This window comes from Bemisia tabaci, chromosome 2 (genome assembly GCF_918797505.1).
Source record: "Bemisia tabaci chromosome 2, PGI_BMITA_v3".
Classification (NCBI taxonomy): domain Eukaryota; kingdom Metazoa; phylum Arthropoda; class Insecta; order Hemiptera; family Aleyrodidae; genus Bemisia; species Bemisia tabaci.
The window spans coordinates 18,058,770-18,083,017 of NC_092794.1; the positions used below are offsets into that span (position 1 = coordinate 18,058,770).

General features: G+C 40.7%; 2 protein-coding genes across 2 annotated transcripts; one reads left to right on the plus strand and one right to left on the minus strand.

The window, feature by feature from the left end:
* The first annotated feature begins 851 nt into the window (after positions 1-851).
* LOC109030481 (uncharacterized) lies at positions 852-12,395 on the plus strand. The gene is made up of 6 exons (XM_019041465.2): positions 852-1,322; positions 2,810-2,923; positions 3,513-3,626; positions 3,971-4,096; positions 4,555-4,623; positions 10,823-12,395. Exons 1-6 carry the CDS (start codon positions 1,128-1,130, stop codon positions 10,976-10,978), a joined length of 774 nt encoding a protein of 257 aa, XP_018897010.2. The 5' UTR covers positions 852-1,127; the 3' UTR covers positions 10,979-12,395.
* A 1,593-nt stretch (positions 12,396-13,988) lies between these two features.
* LOC109042945 (uncharacterized) lies at positions 13,989-23,669 on the minus strand. The gene is made up of 2 exons (XM_072296810.1): positions 19,337-23,669; positions 13,989-18,727 (listed from the first exon to the last, which is right to left on the minus strand). Exon 2 carries the CDS (start codon positions 17,692-17,694, stop codon positions 16,666-16,668), a length of 1,029 nt encoding a protein of 342 aa, XP_072152911.1. The 5' UTR covers positions 17,695-18,727; positions 19,337-23,669; the 3' UTR covers positions 13,989-16,665.
* Positions 23,670-24,248: the final 579 nt, after the last annotated feature.

A 24,248-nucleotide genomic window follows, 5' to 3' on the forward strand; every position in this document is an offset into this window, starting at 1 on the left:
TCCGAAATCCAAGCTCAGATTCGGCTTCCTCGTGAAAAATCGATGCAATTTCATGTATCATATGTCACCATATCATGAAGGAAGGAGATTAACGTAGGCGTGTAGATTCTACCATATCAGTCCGACGTGGCAACATGGGTGATTCGGAGTGGGTCAGCTGATGAGTAAGAAGAAGTTTGTTTTCTCGGAAACGGACGAACCAAATGCTTGGCGCCTGGCGCTTGGCGGCGTAGCTCCAACGTTTGGATTCTGTGCCTACTTCCCAGACAATCTACTTCCGCATACCGGCCGGCTTTGATAGAATCTTTACGCCTACGATTGCACTCTTTTCTTTATGCTGTGGTAACATACATGTATGATACATGAAACAGCCTCGATTTTTCACGAGGAAGCCGAATCTGGGCTTAGATTTTGGGTATGATGCGTTTCAAGTTGATTTTTCTGAATTTGAAAATTTAAGACGGTGGACGCAGCCTAAATTGATACATCGTCTCCCATTCCATCGATTGAATTCGAATTTTTAGTCTAATTTCGAAAAACCAAGGTGGTGGGCGTGACTTAAAACGCTATCTCGGTTCCTGCTCGTCGAATTTTCGTAAAACTTGGTGCCAAGGGGAGGGAGGGGGAGGAAATAAATTTTCAAACAATGCAATCGATATGTCGCAGGCAAATAGTAAAATTAGGCATTTTGTCAAATGCCTAGGCAAATAGGCAAATACTAGGGGGCTATGCCCCCTGACCGCTACGCGGTCCAACCCCCTGAAGGCGCACGGCAAAACAGTAGCAAAACTTTTGACCACGCGGGTCAACGGCGGTAGGGTACCTCTGCCGTATGCGACTGTCCATCATAGGATAAATAAAGTAAACAAACCAACCCAACCTAACCTAACTTTCCTACCAATTCTGTGTTTTCTGTTTTGAACTTTTGATCTCTGGTTTTGACTGCAATGTCGAATGGAGACACTCATCAATGAAATGAAACCATCTCGCGTTGTTGCTTTATACTTTGTAAAAAGCAACGAAATATTCGCTAGTCATCAAAATTGTTAACTCTGTGTACGCATTGTAACGCAATGTACACTCTACTTTTTGGCTGTGATTTTGTTATTTGTTCGTGCCTGTAAGTTATGTCGCGAGATCTAAAATCCTATGCTTATTGTTTTGTACCGGGGTGTAAAAACACTAATAAGTCGACACCTGGTAAGTTTTTTTTCTGTGTGCCGAACAATGAAAGTCGGAAGTTGTGGTGTTCCGCTGTCGGCAGGGATCCAGATTCCCTGTCTTTAAAATCCCCACGACGTTGCTGCGAAGACCATTTTAAGGTAATGTCTCCATAGATGTTTTGTTGACCCTTCTCTCACTGATTAATTATCAGACTGTTATATCAATGGTGAAACTGCAGGAATACATATCTTGTGTCTGGTGTTTCAAAATCTCCACTTCCATTTTATTTTTTCAAAGGAGAATAATCTGACCGAGTTGCTTGAAATTGAGGCACTGGATGCGAAAAGGACACCTCTCGATTGCAGTGTATCAGAGTCTCTAATGCTAATTAATCCGTCGGAGAAGAATCTAATGGGTATTTTGCCAGAATTCTTTCCATAGAAAATTGTAGAATCATAAGGAATATTCAGTGAAGTTTTCAGTGAAATGGATGCATTATCTTTCCTTACAATGAATGAAATTTTAGAGGAGACTCTGAAACACTGCAACCAAGAAGTGCCCTTTTCGCATCCAGTGCTTCAATTCTCATAGACCATTCCTCACACCCATGAGGAAAATCAGGGAAATTTTCCAGAAATGATGCTGGACATTTTCCTTTTAAGGAAGAAATAAAGTGTGACAGGAAGTCTGCGGTTAATGACCTTGCAATGTCTCAATTTGAGGTAAAAGTTCTGTGTTCCGGCAGTTTCCTCGTAGATATGGAGCTAAATATGCTTTGCTTAGTTGGCAGAATGCGGTACGTTCGGGCTGACTATCAATTTGTGTGTGTCAGAAGATCTGCCGTCTCTACACTTACCTAGTAGGTATCCTTGATGTCACATGTAAGAGTCAACATATCAGATCCTCTGTCTCGATTTAAAAGTCAGCCAACTCATTTGGTGTAAACTGTTCATTGATCATGGTGTAGATAGAAATTCCATACTCTCTCAGTGCAAGCTGATCTTAATTATAATTGTACTGCATTATGGAAGATAGGGAATCTCAGGGCTCGTTCATCCCATGTTGAGATGACATGTCAATCTACCCTTTATCAATAATGGTTAGTGATAAAGTCATTCAAAAGCTTGACCTTTTCACAAAAGCAAGTGGTGCAGGATTCACAACAACAGTTGAATGATCCACAGTAAGACATCTGAAAAATTAAAAATAATATCAAAATACCAAAATTTTATCAATTTGTTGTCAAAAATAAAAATCAAGACTGGCGAAAAGTGAAACCTTGTTGCCACTGCCGAAGATGTGCACTGCCAGGAAGCAAACTGTGGTTACAAATGAAGTGAAGAACCACATTGCCAACCAAACTAACAGAGCAAAGTTGCCAGTCTTACGTAAAACAGTAAAAATAAGCCGAGCGTGCGTACTTTTGCCCCTTGCAAAATTTTACCCCCGCCCACACATGGTACTCGAGTGGAGGTAGGTAATAAGAATAAGAAGGCAAAAATATCTGTAAGAATTTTGATTCTACATTTTTGCAAATCATTTACCGTACTCACTGCTCCTACTTTCTCAAACCGTTTGTCACCGTTTGAAAATAGCCTGTCTCTCAGCTGTCATCTAAAAATCTCTCTTGTTTCATATTCTATAGTTTGAAGAAGATGTGGCAAATTGGCCTTATTATAAAGCGTTACTCGATGCCAATTACCCAATGCCTGGGATACGACTTAAAAAGGATGCGCTTCCCAGGAAAGATGTACCTCAGGTAAAGTATACCTATCATTAGAATTTTTTTGTAATTTCAGAGTTCTGGATCTATTATGCTGATGGTCTTACACCTTTAAAAGAATAAAAGTGATCAGGAGGATACAATTGTCAAGACCAAAATGGGTCTTCAAACTTTCTGGGTATTGAATTAAATTATCAAATTCTTGATATTGTTTTAAATGAACCCTTTGCCTCAGAATCTGTTCTTATCTAAAAGTGCTCAATAATTACGTAATTTTACAATATGTTTTACAAGTTTCCTCTAATTTGAGAGCAGGAGGAAAGTAGAAATGAGAAATTCTGCTAGTAAACGACATCATTTGGTGGTATTTCATTCTTATGCACTTGTGTTTTAAGAAATTTGATGATTCCGTTGTTTTCAGCGGGGTATATTAAATTTAAAAATCAAGGATAAGCCATCAGGTAGTTTCCTTTTTTATGATTAAAGATGATTTAATAATGAATGAATGATTATGAATTGAATGATGATGATTTAATAATGATTTGATAATTTAATTATGATTTTTTCCTTTTTTATGATTTTTCCTTTTTTATATATACGTTTTAAAAAACCTTTAACATTTTAGAAACCAGCAAGCATTCTAATATGTCCTGAAGAAGACTCTGGAGAAGAAGAAACTGGCTCAATATCAGAGAGTGAACAAGGACATGAGGAGGAAGACCCTCTTGCTATCTGTCAAGTGAGTATCCTATAATGAAGCTAATCTGAAGTCCAAAATTTTACCTAGTTTTTGTCAATCCATAATCAATTCTAAAATCAAGGATACCTCGTATTCAGCTCATAAGGTAAATTTCCTTTTTGTCAAACAAAATCTCTGCAATAGTGCTCTGAAAGAAATGCTTGAAAGCTTTTGTTTCAAATGGTTTCAAGTCAGAAATACCAAAAGGTAGTAATGACATCCTGATGCTACATCTGTAAAGTATTTCTTTTATGATGAACTCGAAGTTCCGAATGTTTGAAAAGAGAATCTTCAACCTGGTATTCAGCTCATTGGGTGGTTGCCTTTTTTTCATCAATTTTCAGATACCTGCCCATTCTATACTTCGGTGTCCTGATGAAGATGCTGGAGGAGAGGTTGTGATTTCAAATAGTTCAGTGTCACTGGAACACATTGAAAACGATGACCCCAGTATATTTTGTCAAGTTCAAGTAAGTATCTTTTATTGAGCTAAATCTTCAGTCTAAAATGATTGGACGTGGGTGAGTAGCATAGAATCCATAGGGCTGTGACTACTGTGAGAAATTACACTGTGTTTCTCATGAAAATAGGATTTCGAGAATACAAGGTGTTTCACAACCATCAAAAGTACCATGATATCCTTTGAATACCCTTTACCAGGAGCTCTTAGTTTAGCCAATTAGTCCAATTCTTTTTTCTCCTTTTATCAACTTTCTTGCGCATATCAAAGAAGTCAAGGAATGTGAAATTACTGTCTCGCACTTTGAACTCAGAAGAATAGCAATGAACAGCTCTAGAATTTAATGGGTGAAATGAAGGGAATTTTTTTGTACATTTCCTATTTTCTTAAAGAAAATTAACTTTTTAACCTTATCAATATTTTATTTATTTAGTTTGTTTTTTTTTTTAAAAAAAATTAATTTTTCAGATTTCAGAAAATGAGGATTACGAATACGATTTAGAAATGAATGAAGTTCAGAAACAATTGGCTTTTAAGGTAAGAAATACATGCTCCACTTCTTGAATTCTTTCAGTTCAATCTGTTGGGTTTTTCACTATGATTTGTATTCTGTTGAATATAGTTGTGTCAGATCCTTAAATTTTTGCGCCATCTATTTTTTCAGTAATGTTAAATTCAGTAAGACCACTGTGCCGTGAAAATTTTTGAAACTGAAAACAGAGAAGTGTACGGGGCACCGATAAGAACATTTATAGCCAAAACCTATCATAGGTGTAACATTTTCGTCCATTTTCCACGTCGTTTTCGCTGTCAAGATGATAGCAATTTGGCACTTTTGCCCCCTCATTACTCAATAACAGCTTGTATACTTTTAGTCCAGGCGCCTGGTAGCTAAAAATGAGGCTATCTGGAATTACGGGTACACAGCGATTTTTTTGGCTTCCTTTATGTTTTTTGGGTCGCTGAATCCGAATCTGAAGTTTCCTACCGCGAATCTGGTGAGCATTTTCCGCCATCTTGAAAAAATGGCCTAAAAAGGCCTGTTTTTGCGGTTTTTTGCATGAGAAAAAGTCCCGGATTTAGTTAATGTTTTGAATAGCTGACATAATTTGGAAGAAAATGGTGTATACTTACATATGCTAGGTTTGCTTAAAAATTGAGGAAGATACGCATCGTGAACATCGCGCCCATTCACGTTTTCGCGGCGCACCCGTCAACGCGCGATCCGGCTCGCCGCGGTCAGCCAAGTTCCAAAGTTCCGAGTTCCGAAGTTCCTCAATTTTTGAGAAACATAGCATATTCATAATCATTTTCTTCCAAATTATATCAGCTATTCAAAACATTGACTAAATCCGGGACTTTTTCTCATGCGTAGCAGCTGAATAAAAAAAACCGCAAAAAACGGAATTTTTCGGCAATTTTTTCAATATGGCAGAAAATGCTCACCAGATACGCGGTAGGAAACTTCAGATTCGGATTCAGCGACCCAAAACACATAAAGTATGCCAAAAAAATCGCTGTGTACCCGAAATTCCAGGTAGACTTACCAGGCGCCTGGACTATAGCGTCACCGCTTGGTTTCTCGGTTTTCCTGTGCAGCTACTGCAGTTTCGACCGTTTAGGCAGTAGTTTAAGGGCGCTAAAGACGGGATTGTACATCGCAAATAGATAATTTTTGCAGAATAATTAAAAATTAAGAAGCAGGGGAAATTTAACTAAATAATAAAAGGAACTCAAATCTACAATATATTACAAAACGATTTGGAAAATCTCGTCATGTAAATGCAGAAGATTCAAAAACGCCTTCAATTGAGGTGTGATACCTCACGCGTTCCGGAGAGTTCAAATAGTTGTATCCCTGCGCCTTCGGAAGATCGGATGATCAGTCATTCCCTTTCTTCCATGCTCCGAACGTTATGGGACCAGAAAATCCCGTTGTGCAAAGATAGTAAACTATAAAACGCCTTCAATTGAGGCGTGATACCTTACGCGTTCCGGAGAGTTCAAATAGTTGTATCCCTGTGCCTTAGCAAGGCGATGGAAGCTTAATATTGAAGTAGTAGTCCAGGCGCCTAGTAAGTCTACCTGGAATTTCGGGTACACAGCGATTTTTTTGGCTTACTTTGTGTTATTTGGGTCACTGAATCCGAATCTGAAGTTTCCTACCGCGTATCTGGTGAGCATTTTCCGCCATATTGAAAAATTTTCCGAAAAATGCCTTTTTTGCGATTATTTTTATTTAGCTGCTACGCATGAGAAAAAGTCCCGGATTTAGTTAATGTTTTGAATAGCTGATATAATTTGGAAGAAAATGATTATGAATATGCTATGTTTTCTCAAAAATTGAGGAACCTCGGATCTCGGAACTTTGGAACGCTTCGGAACTTGGCTGACCGCGGCGAGCCGGATCGCGCGTTGACGGGTGCGCCGCGAAAACGTGAATGGGCGCGATGTTCACGATGCCGTATCTTCCTCAATTTTTGAGAAAACATAGCATATTCATAATCATTTTCTTCCAAATTATATCAGCTATTCAAAACATTAACTAAATCCGGGACTTTTTCTCATGCGTAGCAGCTAAATAAAAATAATCGCAAAAAAGGCATTTTTCGGAAAATTTTTCAATATGGCGGAAAATGCTCACCAGATACGCGGTAGGAAACTTCAGATTCGGATTCAGTGACCCAAATAACACAAAGTAAGCCAAAAAAATCGCTGTGTACCCGAAATTCCAGGTAGACTTACTAGGCGCCTGGACTACTACTTCAATATTAAGCTTCCATCGCCTTGCTAAGGCACAGGGATACAACTATTTGAACTCTCCGGAACGCGTAAGGTATCACGCCTCAATTGAAGGCGTTTTATAGTTTACTATCTTTGCACAACGGGATTTTCTGGTCCCATAACGTTCGGAGCATGGAAGAAAGGGAATGACTGATCATCCGAGCTACTTCCACGGGTACGCGCGCATCCCCATGTTTTAAATTTTTGTATATTACTTTCTCGAATGTCCGTCGATTTCACAATCAACTAGAAAATTGTTTGTGAACTCGAAATTTCCTCGGACGTGCTTTGGCTCAAATTTAAACTTTACATACACATTTTTTATCGCAGTTCTTTGAATTTTATTGTTGATTTGCGTACCTAACTTCTATTTGGTGAAATTCCTACCGCTTCCTTGTTTTTAATTCTTCCATACAAATTATCCATTTGCTAAATACTAGCTTAGCTTGAGCGCCCTTACACTATGCGATCAAAACTGCAGTACCGGCAAAGGAATAACCCGAAAGGGCTAGCGGGAAAGCTGCTTCAATATTAATCTTCCATCTTCTTAGTAAGGCGCAGGGATACAACTATATGAACTCTCCGGAACGCGTGAGGTATCACACTTCAATTGAAGGCGTTTTTGAATCTTCTGTAGTTACATGACGAGATTTTCCAAACCGTTTTGTATGATATTGTAGATTTGAGTTCCTTTTATTATTTAGTTAAATTTCTCCTGCTTCTTAATTTCTAATTATTCTGCAAAAATTTTCCATTTGCGAAATACAACCCTGGCTTTAGCGCCCTTAAACTACAGCCTTAACGGTCGGAACTGCAGTAGCGGCACAGGAAAACCGAGAAACCACGCGGAGACGCTACTTCAATATTAATCTTCCATCTTCCTAGTAAGGCGCAGGGATACAACTATTTGAACTCTCCGGAACGCGTGAGGTATCACGCCTCAATTGAAGGCGTTTTCGAATCTTCTGTATTTACATGACGAGATTTTCCAAATTGTTTTGCATTATATTTTTGATTTGATTACCCTTTATTATTTAGTTAAATTACTCCTGCTTCTTAATTTTTAATTATTCTGCAAAAATTATCCATTTGCGAAATACAACCCTGGCTTTAGCGCCCTTAAACCATTGCCTAAACGGTCGAAACTGCAGTAGCGGCACAGGAAAACCAAGAAACCACGCAGAGACGCTACTTCAATATTAAGTTCCAAGTATGATAAGTTTTTGGATTATCTGTTATTAGGCATATCCTAATCTTAAAAGGAAACATGTTTTGTTCTCCCAGTGATCAACTGGAGAGAACTTTCCTTTCACCCTGGGCTATTTAATCAATGTAAAATCTCGAAAAATCTCGATCGCTAGTGAGATTCTCCTCTGTTCTCTTGTAAAAAATCGCTTGAAAAAGCGATTTTTTGTATGTGTGAGTGCGCTCCCATAAGATCTGATGTAACCGCTTATTGTATTAGTGTGTATTTTACAGGGGTTTTTCGAGACTACCGATAGTCGCTGTTCGATACGTCGATACGTCGATTCAATTCTAAACCTACCAACCCTTTCCTACAAAATACCCTGTTCCTTCTGAGTTTCCTTAACTTTGCCTTCTTTAACTCCGTTTCTAAATAAACTGTATTAATTATCTGAAGTTCTTTATATCTTAAAGCTTCAATTTCCAATATGAATTTCCTAACTTTTTCACCATTTTCCTTATAAAACAAAATCAATTTACGTATGTACTTTTTACCCTTGTGTTTAGCGCTTGTTTCATTTGTGCGTCAGCTTTGATACAATGGCGGATTGTTTACGTTCATTTTATAGTTGAGCATTTTCCAATTTTTTCCTTTAAATCTCTTCGAAAAAGTCCCAAAATGACTTAGCACTCTTTAAATAAGTAATTCACCCCTTCAACTTAACATTGATGGTACTTTGGATGGTTCCACCTTTTGCAGTGAGAGAAACTGAATTGCCGAGTTTCTGAGCTGGCTATGGCTGGCTCCTTGGTTTGTCCGTGTCCTTCGGTTTGATTTGTGATTTGTGCAACTTCCTTAATGGATAATCTTACTTATCAAAATACTCTTTGACTGTGCGTGGAGTGTAATTTTGTCTTGAGTCTTGACAGCATTAGCACCATGTGAATCAAAATTTCAATCAACTCCATTTTTGCCGCAGGGTAGGGATCCTTTAGCTATCCTACCGCTATCAGAGTGCTGTCGAGAAACTAATCACAACTGTCGGTATGTTCTGTTGAGCAGTTATGTAAATATAAAACGGTTGTATTTGTTAGTCAATTTCTTTTGTATGTGAACAATAACTGAATGTCCAGAATTCCAAACATCTGACTGTATCTCAAGTATATGTCGGAAATATTTATCAAGGTCAGAGTTTGTGAATCCTTGGCAGCAGTTAATGAATTTCCCCTAAGTAACAACTTCGCTCAACAAAGTTTGGTAAGTAAGTACAGCTCAGATCCACCATCGTACACATATAATTACATATTAGTTTAAACTCAGTGCGAGTAATGTTTTGAGGGTAAAGTGTTCTCTATTCTCCAACATTTATTAGCAGGGGTGCGAATTGCGCGGAGGCTGAGAGGTACTTGTTATTTTTCTAGATTTTTCAGATTTGCAATTTTTGTGGAATACTTACTGTGACTTTGGCACACATTCTAAAATTAACAAGAAATTCCACAAAAGTTTGATCAGCGCGTTGTGCTGACCTTCTTGCGAGAACCTAGCCCGAAGCTGAAAATTGCAGAGGCATGAAACAATGTTCACTTTGGTTTGTGAGATTTTCTTATAAACTTGGCATCCTCATATTTGTCCGACTTTTACCAAAATAATCTTGAAATTATCTCTCCCATCACCACATAGCAACAAAATTAGCATAAACATTCTTGATAAGAGGTGGCATAGTATCCAGAGACCCCTGAGAGTTTTGTATTAAATACTAATGATGCTCCTCTGGCAGAATTAAAAATTGACCATTCTAAACTACATACTCATATCAACAGCTCTTGCTGACAACAACCTGCTACCTTCATCAACTTAATCTGAAGTTTAGAATAATAGATAAGCCGCCAACTAATGTACTATCATTTCCATGCAAACAGTCAACCTTGTATTTATTGAGGAATGATAAATACAGTTTTTACTATGCCTTAGAGTTCTTACCATAATTCTTACCATTTGGAGTCAGGAAATAAAAATAATTGCTTCATTGTTTGCATTTTTATTGGCCAACTAAGTTCACAGTGGAACTTTCGTCTACTTGGTGTTAATGAAGGTAAATATTTATTCTTCTCTTATTTGGATGAGAATTACCTAGGTACATCAAATAGGTATGACATACTGTGACACTGGGTGCCGCTACTAGGTACTCTACTTATATTTCAACGATACTGGAAAAATTCATAACTCAGGTAAGGGCGTTATCTTGCAAGCTACAGAGCTAGTAATTAGTCATATTTCGATCCTTTGAGATTCTTTCATCATTCAGAAATAAAAAACTAAATTCAGCTGGAACAGGCACATTTCTAGGAAGGAATGTGACGGATCATTTATATCTAATTTATATCTCATCGTCATCTCATTTATCAAACAATGCTTCTCGTCCTCATCTTGTTCTAATCTTGTTGAGAGCAGGCGAAGATTTGAAATGCGCGCTACAGATTCGGTAGTCGCCTGGCAAAAGTGGTACCCGCCTGACGTCACAAAACTTCAAGATGGCAACAAAAATCAAACTGGGACAATAATCAAAGAAAAGGACTGTGGTGGTTACAAAGGAATACCTAAATGATCATTCATTTTTTCGAACCCTTATAATTTAAAAAAATTAATTTGAAGTGAAGTACGTATTTGGAGACTTTACACTTTACTGGGAGAACATCCAATGCCCAGCATGAGCATTGGAAACGTCATTCGTGAACTCAAAATGACCGACTTGTTTCAATTTCATAGGGCAACCGCTGGAAGAGATCTGTAGGAGCCCAAAAAAATGTATCAGCTGTAAATGAAGAAACCGAAACCTGTGCAATCATTGATAGAACTAGGACTCGCACTGTATCACCATCTCATCCCAAACGACAAAGAATTAAGGTCAACTTGCCCTCATGAAGCTGTACTTCCAACCTTCGAAATCACGACGGCTACAGAAAGGCATCTTACTGATCTGTGATATCCAGTGCAGCCCTTCCAAGAGAATGAGTCAAACACTTCAACATTTTTGTTTTTTAACATTGACCTAACTTTATTATGTGGAATTTCAAAATCACCAAAAAGGCTGGTTTTCTTTCGATTCTGAATTTCTGTTTTCACCTCTGTGAAGGCTCGTACAGCCGTATCTCTGTCTTAAACCTCAAAATCCAAGTCTCCCCTCAATTTGAATTAACGCGCCACGTAGGTTGATTCTTATTGATTGTGCACGTCATTCAGTATTCGATACATCGATCGTTTTGCAGCAGCAGACCTACCCTAAAGCCATGCTTTTTTTATATGTTGAAACAGGTATGCCTGGTTGAACTAAATATGTTTCGATATTTACATTGATTGATAGTTGTAAATCGATAAATCCGATTTTTTTATTGACATCTACATCAAAATATCGGAGAAAATTAATCGATCAATCGATATTAATTATGTATTTTAAGCGGCACATTCGAAAACGCGTATTAAAAGGATTCTTGGAATTTTTACCAATTGTGATCCCAAATGGAAAAGGAACCTTACTGAAACGTTTCGGTAACGCTGTCGTCATAATAGTGCAACGTTGGCTGGAACGATACCGCGGCAACCTTTCCGTTAAGCCTGGACACTCGACGCGCTAAAAAGTTATGAGAACGTTACGGCAAGAAATCGGTCACCTTACGGATTGGTTACGGAAACGTTCCCACGTAATAATCCATTTCCACGGGAATGTTGCCTATCAGTTTCCATATATTATTCGCCCATATCGCCCATATATTTATTGTATTCACATACTACAGATGGTTTAACTACTTCAACATTCACACCTTTCTTCTCTTTTCTCTTTATGACCTCACTACTATCATCACAAAAAGTGCTCAACATTAAGTACATTGCGCTTGTCCTTCCAAGCTGACACTAAAATGTTACTATTCTTTCGATAAGCAACAGACTCATGTTTCTTCAGTTTTAGGTGTCCCTTCTTTACTTCTACAGGAAGTCCTTTTCGATTCTGATTGATTGTCCCTGTCAAGTGAATGCCCATTTTTAACAATTCAGAAGCTAGTTGGACACCAGTGTAGTAGCGATCAACAAAAATGTGGAAGCCCGATTGTGGAAATTTGTCTCGCAACTTTTGGGCAAAATGCATAACAATTCTTGAAGTAGCAAGAAGATCTGGTCTGACAAGATTGTCACTACTTTCTTTACCAAGATATGGATCGCAAGCCTTTATCACAAGGTGTTGCAACAGGGTCGCAAGAAGGGCCGCGCCGCACAAATCTAGGCGAGGCATGGTGATTCGTTGTAGGGGATGTAAGGGGGGTGGTTTTTGGGTTTTTGATAAGGATGAACTATGAGGGCCTCATTGACACATATTTATTCACTATTTCATTTCTTGTCTTCACATGCACATATTTATATGTATACATATGGTTCTAAAATCTAAGAGTGGGCTATGAGATGGGGAGAGGGGGGGGGATTCGGGTCTGAGCCGAGTTTGTGAACGCGTCCGGGGCGTGATGGAGCTGCGGGTCTGAGCCGCGAAGGTTCGGGTCTCAGCCCTGATATTTACGGGACTGGCCGATGACTACGACTGTGGGTCTTCTACAAATCTTGATCAAATACTGGTGCCCGGCCTATGCTCCGGCCACTATTTATAGTCGATCGCCGACTCCCCACCAGGCTGGTTTGCAGCTTTGCGATAGGGAACCGAGCGATCGAACTGCAACTAGCGGCCGAAGTCGGAATTGCGTCGAGCGGGCGCGTCAGCACGCCACGCGCACTGCTGAGTGCGAGTGCCGCGCCGCCACACCTTACGCACCTAACAAAATTGCGAAGCAATTTCAAAAGGCCGAACAACCAGGCAAGGTGGTGGGTGAAAAAACGGGCGCTAACTATGGAAGCTGCCACGTGAACATTTGAAGGGGGTGCTAATGATGGGGGTGGGGGGGGGGGGGCTTCTTATAGCATGATTCTAGCGAACTCATGGGCGCTGAATAGCGGCCGGCATGAGTAAGAGGCGCTAAAGGGTGGCTGCCTCATAAGAGAAAATTATGGTATATCTTAGACTAGTTGGGCGCTCATTGGTAGCTGCCTCAGAAAAAAAATTACATTCTATCTTAAATTAGACGGGCGCTTAGTGGTAGCTGCCTCAGGAAAAAAATTACATTCTATCTTAAATTAGAAGGGCGCTGAGTGATAGCTGCCACATGAGGAAAAATCACGGTGTATCTTAAATTAGTTGGGCGCTTAATGGTAGCTGCCTCGGAAGAAAGTACATTCTATCCTAAATTAGGAGGGCGCTTAGTGATAGCTGCCACATAAAGAAAAAATTACGGTGCATCTTAAAGTAGTTGGGCGCTTAATGGTAGCTGCCGCAGAAAAAATTACATTCTATCTTAAAGTAGGAGGGCGCTTAGTGATAGCTGCCACATAAAGAAAAAATTACCGTACATCTTAAATTAGGGGGGCGCTCAAAAGCAGCCTGCAAGTTTGAGGGGCGCTGAATACGGAGCTGCCTCACAATAATAGTTATAAAATATAATGTACAAAAATGTAGAGAATGGCGCACTTAAGGGGTTGATGAAGTTGCGTAACGCTGTTTTTTGCGCTGTACGCGTTTTCCAGCTCTTCTGCTGGTCCGTGTGGGTCCAGTGAATCCTGTGTGGACGGGGATGGAAGCGGTCAGCGGGGTGGGGGTGTATGGTTGAACCCATGGTTCAGGGAGCGGTGTGGGTTGAAGTGATGAAGGGGGGTGGTTTTTGGGTTTTTGATAAGGATGAACTATGAGGGCTTCATTGACACATATTTATTCACTATTTCATTTCTTGTCTTCACATGCACATATTTATCTATATATGGTTCTAAAATCTAAGAGTGGGCTATGAGATGGGGAGAGGGGGGGGGGGATTCGGGTCTGAGCCGAGTTTGTGAACGCGAGAACGTTACTTTTGGAATGTCGTGCAGCTGGGGCACGAATTTGGATGGAGTATCCCTCAACGTCGGGCACTGCAGAATTTGTCCCTCGATGTTCTCCGCGAGGGAATTGTCACGATTTCTCCTCTGGTATTCTTCCAAAGAAAATCTATTTTTCTGTCGCCGAGGTTGTTCTTCCATTCTTTCATGTTGGGCCTCTTTCTGTTGTTATGACTGGGTGGGTGTCGTTTGGACGTTGTCGAAAATGGACCAGTCCTCGTCCTCAAGTCCCGCCATTTTTCCTATCGTAGGAATCGTAATTCATTGCCGCACTCAAACTCGGTCGTATTGCGCACGACAGCACTGCCCGATTTTTGGTTGTTAACTGAAGAAAGGAAGGGTTGGTATGTCTCATTTTTGTTTCTAATGTAGATAGACCCTGGCGAACTGTACAAAGTACTGAAGAACGTCAGTACTTGTTCTTCCACATCTTCTTCACTATTGCACAAATTCAAGGTTATGCAAGGTTATTGCAAGGTTTTCACTACCTTGAGAGTCATTACAGAGAGACAAAGATTCTTCTACTGAAGATGTTGGCACTGACAGATCGCTCATCTGAGCAACATTATTTACTAAAACAGAATTTTCTACTTGAACAGACATCTCATCAGAAACGTCTACATTTACATTCAAAATTTGATTTACAGATAGAGGTAGACATGCCTCGCTTGAAACATTTAAGCTTCTTTTGTCATTTAGGAGGTCTTCATTATGAACATCCTCAAAATGTTTTTTGAAATGTCGTATGTTAGTAAATGAGCGGCAACAAAACTTATACTTGCATGTCACTGGGTCAATGGATGATTTGAGGCCTAATTCTTTGAAATGATTCAGTAAGTCTGTCAGCGTGTCAAATGAGCGATTACGTTCGCAGCATGGAATCATAGTAAAAAAGTACGGATAATTTAGCAAATTACTAACTCTACTATAGAAGAAGACAACTTTCTAGGAGGATAAATTACAGTCTGATATCATTTTTTAATGTAGCTAAAGCCGGGTAATCCATATGCGATTCTACATTAATTTTGTAAACGAAGAACTTCAGGAATAAGAAAGGATAACAACAATCCTGAGGCTCAACTTTGAGAAGCAGGTAAAGTTTGCAGCAAGAGTCAATCGCTTTAAGCGCTGAATCGCACTCATGACTTGAGTTTTGAGCCATACAGGCGATTTTTAACTGTGCCAGAAAGTAGTCATATCAACCTTTGTAGTTAAAGACTTTCCCGAAGTATATCCACAGTGCTGAGTTCACAGAACAAAACATTTCAGAACTCATAGGAATATCAAATTAGGTATGAACATTTTACAAAAAATTAATAGTTGACAAAAAGTGAGATAACGGAACGATACAATAAAAAATCAATAAAATATGATAAACATATCAAAAGTAAAGAACTCGGATCGGCGTTGAGGCCGAGAAGAAGAACAATCATAAAATATAGAAAATATTGTAAGAAATGGATGGCAAAACAAAGCATGACAGCAAATCCACGAGTAAAAAAAAAACAAGAGATGCAAAATCCAAACAATTCATTTTCCATTTTGTAGAGGAACACCTGGAAAGAAAAAGAAAAGTTTATTTTCAATCTCCATTTTTTAAAGTAATGTCAGAACATTTCACTTTCAGTCTTTCTTTCCTGAAATTTTTTCATTTACCCGTAATTTGTACAGGGTGTTTTAGACCACCCGTACCAGGCTTTGTTCTCAGTAACTTTTGATCCCACAAACTGGCCCTTAATGTTGTATAGGGCATTTATCCCAAGGAATCTGAATTTCCCTGTCTCAAAGCCCCGTGGGGGCATAAGGGGGGGGGGGAGTCTTGACTTTAATGTCTGTGGGGGACGAAGGAAATAAAACGGTGCAGCCTCGAAGGTTGTTGGAAAAGTCGTGGATGTGGCGGACAGGGTAGCGGTCCGGGATAGTGCGTGCGTTGAGGGCGCGGTAGTCGCCGCAGGGCCGCCAGCTGCCTTTTTCTTTCTTGGGGACGAGGTGGAGGGGCGACGACCAGGGACTGTCAGAGCGGCGAGCCGTACCGTCACGGACCATAATGTCGAACTCTTGTTTGGCGATGTTGAGCCTCTCAGGATCGAGGCGCCGTGGGCGGCAGGACACCGGCGGGCCAGGTTTGGTCCGGATGAAGTGCTGCGTCGAGTGGCGGATCTCGCGTGGCGTCCCTGCGGGGCGAGTGAGTTCAGGAAATTCTGCCAGAAGTATTTCGTATTCGTTGTTGAGATCTTGACTGAGCGTTTTGACACTGAGTTGGTTTATGTTTGCGGATAAGCCCGAAATTTGGAGACTGGTCAGCGCGTCTACGAGGCGGTGATTACGGCAGTCTACCAACAGGTTGTAGTGTGCGAGAAAATCGGAGCCGATGATGGGCACCGCGACGTCGGCGATTATGAATCGCCAGGTAAAATCGCGGCGAAGGCCCAGGTTAAGCGTGAATGGCAGGAGGCCATAAGTGCGAATGCTAGAATTGTTGGCTGCGTTGAGTTCGTAGGAGGAGGGGGTGAATTTCCCTTTGAGAAGTCGGCGTGGAAAACAACAGACGTCGGAACCAGTGTCAACGAGGAAGCGGTGCTGCGTTGTTCGATCGACGACGCAAAGGCGGCTGGAGAGCGGGGGGCAGTCGGTCGCCGCCCTTAACGGCTGCCGGTGGAGTTTAACTGGTAATTGCAGGGCTGGGTGCAGTTGCGAGCATCATCGCCGAAGTTTGTGTGGTAAAAACAGGCTCCATCTTTCGGCTGGAGGAGGGGGCGTCGAGGTCTGGGTGGCGAGCGGTAGCGGTTGGGTGGACGCTCGGAGGGCTGGTCTCGGTAGCGGTCCCTGGACGGAGATGCGCCGCGGGAGTACTCACGTGGTTGGTAGTAGTCGCGGGCAGGATAATAGCCGCGCGGCGTGTCGTCGTCCCGGTAGCGGTGGCGTGGTGTGTCGTCGCGGTAACCGCGGTGCGGAGATAGGTCTCTGGACGGCGAGCGGTGGCGGGGCCGTGACTGGCAAATGTCCTTGCAGTAGGTCATCCATGCTTCGAGCTTTCGTTGGAGTTCGTCGATGTCGGCGAGTTGACTGGTAGTAGAAGTGGCGCGTGGCGTGCTGGAACAGGCGTGCACTGCGGGGACGGGTGGCTGCGGGAACACGTCCATGATGCCATCTGCGATGCTGGCGAGCTCGTCAAGTGGCTGATTTTTATGCCCTTGGAGGATGGCCTGTGTCTGCGGCGGGAGACGCTGGAGCCATAAATTCCGCAGGATGGGATCCGGGATGCTGAGTGATCCGGCGAGGGAGCGGAGGTGCCGCAGGAACTGTGACGGGGAGCGGCCGTTGAGGTCCTCCTGGCCGAGAAGCTGACGGATGCGCTGCGCTTCGGAGATGGGGAGACGACTGATCAGCTCACGTCGGAGTGTGGTGTAAGGAGTGTCCGCGGGCGGGTTCCGTACGATGTCCTTCACTTCCTGCGCGAAACGTCCCTCCAAGAGTGTGCTGGCGTGGATAAATCTCGTGCGTTCCGAGGTGATGTTGTGGAGGGCGAACTGTTGCTCTAGTAAGTCGAACCAAAGCTCCAGGTCCTCGGGCTGCATAGGTGTGGGGCGGAGTGTCACACGTTGGACGGCGGCGAACTGGTCGGCGGAGAGTATGACGTTGGTCGGCTGGGGGTCCCCGTCGGTAGCCATTATATTTCACGGAACGGGGGGAAACAAGATCACGTCGAGGGTCACCAGTGTGGGGGACGAAGGAAATAAGACGCGCGTGGATCGGTGTGAGAATATTTATTCGAACACCAAAAGAACACTAAAAGAACAACAGCACTATAATCTACGATACTAGCTGCAAAGGTGAAAGATGCGAGACTGACTCTGGCCATGGACCAAATAAAAGCTTCGCTTTAGGACCCCTCACTCCCATAAGGCCCTGTGTAATTTTGTGTCCTCGATTTCTTGACGGATCTGAGCGCTATCTGCCAGAAGTCCCACTGAACCAACTAGTCATTCGGCCGCCCGTAGGCGCGCGGGCTTTTCAAAATGAGGTATCTTGCGCGGGCTTTTTGAAAATCTATTAGTGGTCGCGCCCCCGGGAGGGACGCCATATGAGTACCAGTAATTTTCTTCTTTCTCAGTTTTCTAAGACCACTTCACATTGAACAGATGAATGAATTCTTGGGTAACATTGAAAAGATTGGTTACTCATTCAAGGGAACCCTTGAGTCACAATGTTTGCAGTAAAATGATCCTGGAAACCTGAGAAATGAAAAATAGTGGCACTCTTAAGGCAGGTAATTGAAAATGTAAAAGTGATTATTTTGTTTAAGTAACATTCTAAGACCTAGCATTTATTATGGTTTGTTCTGATTCTCTTCAGGATAAAACATCACAAGACATCAATTATGAATCGAGACCAATAAATCGTAGAGTTTTTTATATAGAATAATTGAATTGTCGTTAAAAAGGGAAAAAATAGAAATATTTGGTAAATCATTGCTCAGTTTTGGAAGAAACAGCGAAGGTTGCATTCTCATTACATGAGTTACTTGATACCTCATGCAGGGTCCAGTTAAACAGGTCAGCACTTGGTATGGCATCAGCATTTAGTCTCTTGATGAACGGAGAAAAAACGAGGAAGTCTTCCTCCTTGAATTGAAGAGAGCAAACCCGTTGAGTTGATCTCTTCACAGAAGGAAGACGAAGGGCTTCAAGCCATTTTTGAAACCTATAATGAGAAAAATATTCCCTATTTAAATTTACATATACTTACTGTCTGGAAGAAGTATAAGAATGATACAAATAATCAAAAAGACCTCTTCATTGGTCGCAAAATGTACAATTGATAGCTCTCTGTTAGCTGATTGATAGCTGTTATAAGCGAATGACTTCATATCAAGATCAATATACTTCAATTACATAATTCTCTGGACAGAGTAAGCCCTCAGACTTGACTATTTATCATGGACTAAAAAAAAAAAACAAACTAAGAATGCGAGGTAAAGTTGTCCAAGAATGGTGCGCAATGGATTTCTACGGGTGGATTCTCCAATCAGTGAAGAAAAAGCTTTAAGATTATCATTGCACTAAGTTCACTGACAGATCGAACATTGCTAAAAATTTAATCGTTCCTTGAGCAACAATAATAAGATCCTAACTAAAAGGATGAATACACATTGTGATGAGTGTAAGATTTAGGCTTATAGAGGAGAGAGAAATTAGATGTTAGGGAGGGAATGGTGAGGGATAAGGTACTCACGCTTCATGCTCATTGAGTAGCAACACTAAAAGTGCAAAACTTAGACGATTAGATGATAATAATTCATGATAATCTTACCTCAATTCCTGAGAAGGAAATGAGAAAAGAGAGATGTTCTCCTCGGCAGTCCGGCTGCAAACGAGACATTTCTTCTTGATATCTACACACTAGAGAAAAACTGTCCAAATACAACTATTCACACAAGAAACACAACAAATCTTAACCAGTATCTAAAATCTCCATTATGAAGTGAAGAACTAACTGTGAAAAACGAGAAAAAAGACCGACAGAAGAAAAAGGCACTCAAAAAATCAAGATGTCTTCACGAAATCGCGAATCGGAAATCTAGCATTTTCTTTCTTTCCTAGAAATTTGAAATCGGTCTCAAGTCCTGCTGTCCTCCTAACGGCTCCGGCATGGCCAGCCCCAAGATCAGCGAACTCTTTAGACCCTGAGACAAACTAACAAGTGGGACTTTAGTTTCGGGGACTTCTGTTGGAGAGCGCTCGCAACAGCAGAATCAGAACCGAGGACACTTGTGAGGAGTCCTAAAGCGAAGCTTTTATTTGGTCCATGCTCTGGCCGGTCGGGCCGGTGGCATATATATGGGTCCGAAGGATCCTAGAAGAGTCCAGAGGCGCCGAGATGCGGGAGCGCGCAGCGGTGGTGGAACAATGCAGGAAGGCTCGAGAACCTTCCGGGAAAAGGCTCCGCGCGGCGCTTGGCGGGGCGCGTGCCAACTCGTGAGCCACGCTCAGGAGCGTGGCCTGTGTGGCGTGGACGCCACATGTCGATCCCATCAAAAATTGATAATATTTTCATCAAAATCCAAAAACATGGAAAATTGTCATTTAAATGATACCAAGAAGTCCAGGATCAACCCTTCCCTCTCCAAAATACAGGTCCCAAAAGTTAGGGGAACAGAACCTGCCTCTGAGACATGCTAGCCTGCTAAAACAACGTAGGACCTTGGGAGACTGGGGACTATCCCTTAGATTCTGACTAATAGGGTCCTAAAACCCCTCAAGCCTACCTATATGGAATACATGGGGGGGAGGAGGGTTGGACCTGAAAATTGGGGTCTTCTCTGAACTTCTGGATTTTTTCAAAGAAAATCAAAGGGTAGGGAAATTTTCACCTCGGGAAGAACGCACACCACTTTTGGAAAAATTACTTACTTCCCATAGAATTCGATCAAACTGAGAAATGTTACCCTCTTTATCAGCCTGAACAATTGTCTAAATGGGCGCTCAATGATTCCATGTGCTGTTTTTGAACTATTCATCCCTAACTTATGACAAAAATAAGGGCACGGCTTCCGTAATCCCAGAATCGTAAGTTCGCAGTTTCTCTAATCCCAGAATCTACCCTTAAGCTCCAAAGAAAGTCGCCTCGGTTGATTGCAAAATCTGGTATAAGTATGACCCATGGGGCGTACCTACCACTGTTATCGGTCAAATTTTCTATGTTGAAATAGAGCTGGATATAAATGCTTGCCGCTACTGTATCTTACCTGTTGCAGTAGATGGGTTGGATGCCGCAGTAGATGAATTAGGTGCTGAGTTAGGTGCTGCAGTAGATGAGTTGGGTGCTGAGTTGGGTGCTGCAGTAGATGAAATGGGAGCTGCTGCAGGAGAGCTTGGTGCTGCAATAGATGAGTCAAGTTGTTCACCTGTTTTTCTCGGGTTTCCGCCTTTTTCTACGGCTTTTTCCATGGAACGTTTTTCTCTGAAATCAAAAATATGCAGTTAAGAAAGATTATACAGGCTATTTAAAAGCCACTATGGAGCAGCTTAGATTTCCCAAAGCAATAGAACAGCTATTTTTGCTGCATTTGTATGTTGCCTATGTTCTCTATTCTAGGCGCGGCAACTGTCTGGAGTGAAAATAGGGGCAAATTGGAGAAATGTTGATTGAGAATTGCAATTCTATGGCAACATCATTTCAATAAATTGAAACTTTATTGAAACTTTTCCTTAGAAAAATCCTACTTGGGTTTGTTTTCTGTTGAATAGGGTTAAACGTTCAACAGTTACATTGACTTTGGGTGAATGATGAGCTTCAACTTTAGTGACAATGTCGATGTGTTTGACAGTTCCCACATTCACATCGAAAGATTTAAAAATGTTTAATGCTAGTTTACCCATGCATCTGACTACAGGTGCATTTTTCCTGGTGTTGTCTTCTTGGGTAAGGTTGGCTGAAGGCATAAATAAGTTGAAATCTATTTTCGGAGTCATGGGCACTAAGTGACGTTGTGACGAGCACTTGATAAGTTTGAGACTATTGATTAATTTAAAACATATTTGACTTGAGTGTCACGATACAGACGATAAAATAGAATAACGAACGGAAGCGAGACGACAAAAATCCATCTTATGAGGATTGGAACTTAAACATTTGGTGAGGACTAGGACTCAGGTCAAGGACAAAACACTGACGCTTACGATGCATGCTAAAGGATGCCGATACAGAATTACATGAGATTAAAGAAAACTGCTTTATAGGGAAAATGAATTAGACTGAATATACCGTAATAAAACGATTACCATAATAAAAACAACAGAAAAGGGGATAGTATTCAAACAAATAAAAATAATACTCAAATTTATCTATACCAGAACAGAGATATTATTTAAGGTAAGCCAGATCAGGAACGAAGGATGCCGATACAGAATCACATGAGATAAAAGAAAACTGCCTTATAGGAAAAATGAATCAGACTGAATGGATTATTGAATCAAACGAACAAAATGGTCACGATAAAGACTTACATGTGGACGATTTTAGGCCACTGGCTGCGACTGCGAAAAAACCATCGATTAGACTAAAAACATGGTTTCAAAATAAAACTGTTGACGTCGAGGGGTCGAAATTATTTACCGCACCCTTGACACCATGTTAATACTTTTGAGGAGACCACGAAAACATTGTAAAATGGGAGACAAAAAGGAGACAGTATGTTGGTGCTAGGACGCCACGATAGCCATATATCGAAGGGCTTGCTTCCACAGGAGGCCTGGAGGCACTGGAGGCTTACGCACGTGCCACATCGACAAAAAGTTTTTGGGTGAAATAATTGAAATTAAGTTGTTAATTTAATTATTCTTTACTTTATTCAATGAGAATGGAATACAGCTTACTGTAACAGGCACATGATGGAAGATTCTGGAACAACAATGCATTCTGGGTAGAGTAGGGAGATGTATGACAAATGGCATACCCTGCTAAATTGAGGAGTAACATGCTTGGTTAGAAATATATCCTATAACACTCCCCTTCGATTTAAAGTGTAAAATGAATTTTTGGAGCTTTGAATCGCTTGAGCTAAGTCACAAATTTCTGTTAAGAAAGTAACAAAATCCCTCTTACTTTTGGCAACAGCATCTGCTTCTGGGTCGTTGTCCACTACATCGAGAAGTTGTTCTCTTTCCAAGATCGAGCGTATCCTGAATTGCCAGTTGTTGAAATTAGTGCCGGAGAACACTGGCACATTGATAAATTTCACGTTATCATTCATGATTATTGATTGCAATAATTCAAGGGTCCTGGCAGAACTACGTTTAGGTTAGACTTCCACTTCATACACTGGCGAAAAATTGCACATTTTAACCCGAAACTTGCTAACACTAATATCTTGAATGCAAAACTAAAGACCCATAACCTTTTGGGTGAAATAATTGAAATTAAGTTGTTAATTTAATTATTCTTTACTTTATTCAATGAGAATGGAATACAGCTTCCTGTAACAGGCACATGATGGAAGATTCTGGAACAACAATGCATTCTGGGTAGAGTAGGGAGATGTATGACAAATGGCATACCCTGCTAAATTAAGGAGTAACATGCTTGGTTAGAAATATATCCTATAACAAAAGTATCCAGCTTAAATTATTTTTATTTTTTTTCCTTAAAATATAGGTCTGGAAGGAGCTGCTTTACAGCCAAAGATCTACATAGGTTCTATTACTCAATGCAAAAATAATGTACGTGTAATGATTGACAGTGTTAAACTTACTCCAAGTGAACAATAGATCCAAAGTTCAGATTAAATACTGCCACTTTTTTTATCCTTTTGAATGTACACAATTTTAGAAGTTACCAAAATGGTACACATTGTTAAATTCTGCTGGTTTGAACTTAAATATGATTTTGCTTTTTCGGTGGATCAAGACTTGTTTCTTTTTGCAAGACGTTAGAAAAATTTGCTCGCTGTTAGTTTTAATTTGTCTCCATTTTGAAGTATACTAAGTACCTGATTGATGTAATATCATTGCTTACATGAGATTTACTTATTACCAGTTACGAACCTTTTTTCATTAAAGAAACATTTATATTTTCTATCAAAGTGTTATTTCTTAAATAATTTCCCATGAAATAATGATTCTTAGCCTCGAAATTCAACGAATACTTGTCCAAGTAACAACAAGTGTAAAAACTTGTCATTTTAACCCGCTATGGCATAGCGTTACGAATTCGCAACAACGTATTTTTGGGGGGTTCTAAAAATCGAATCTTTCTCTGTGGTATGAGTTTGCAAATTCCCATTATTTTTCTCTTTTTTTGAATAACCGATTCCTAAAAAATTTAAAATTTAAAAAAACAATTGGAAATTTATGTTTTTTATGACAATAACGCGCAAGATAGATTGTGCCCCCCAGAATCTGAGTTCCAAAATTATTTCATGCCATAGAGGGTTAGTTCTTCACAGGTGCCTGAGAAAAATGCATTTAACAATTTACAAAATACGAAAGTAAAATTATAAGTAAATTTTATATTAAGGTCTTGTCTCCACGGTCCGTTTTACGGAATTTGTCCCAGGGTAAAATCCGACTCACAAAGTCGGGAAAAATATAGAGTTAATCAATATTTTTCCCAGTACCAAGTGTGGTTCTTGTACCCCTAGGACCAACCGAGAGAAGAAGAAGAAGTGAAAGCGAACAATACGATATTTTGTTGGTTACTCCACTGTTCGTGTTTCTTCCGATAA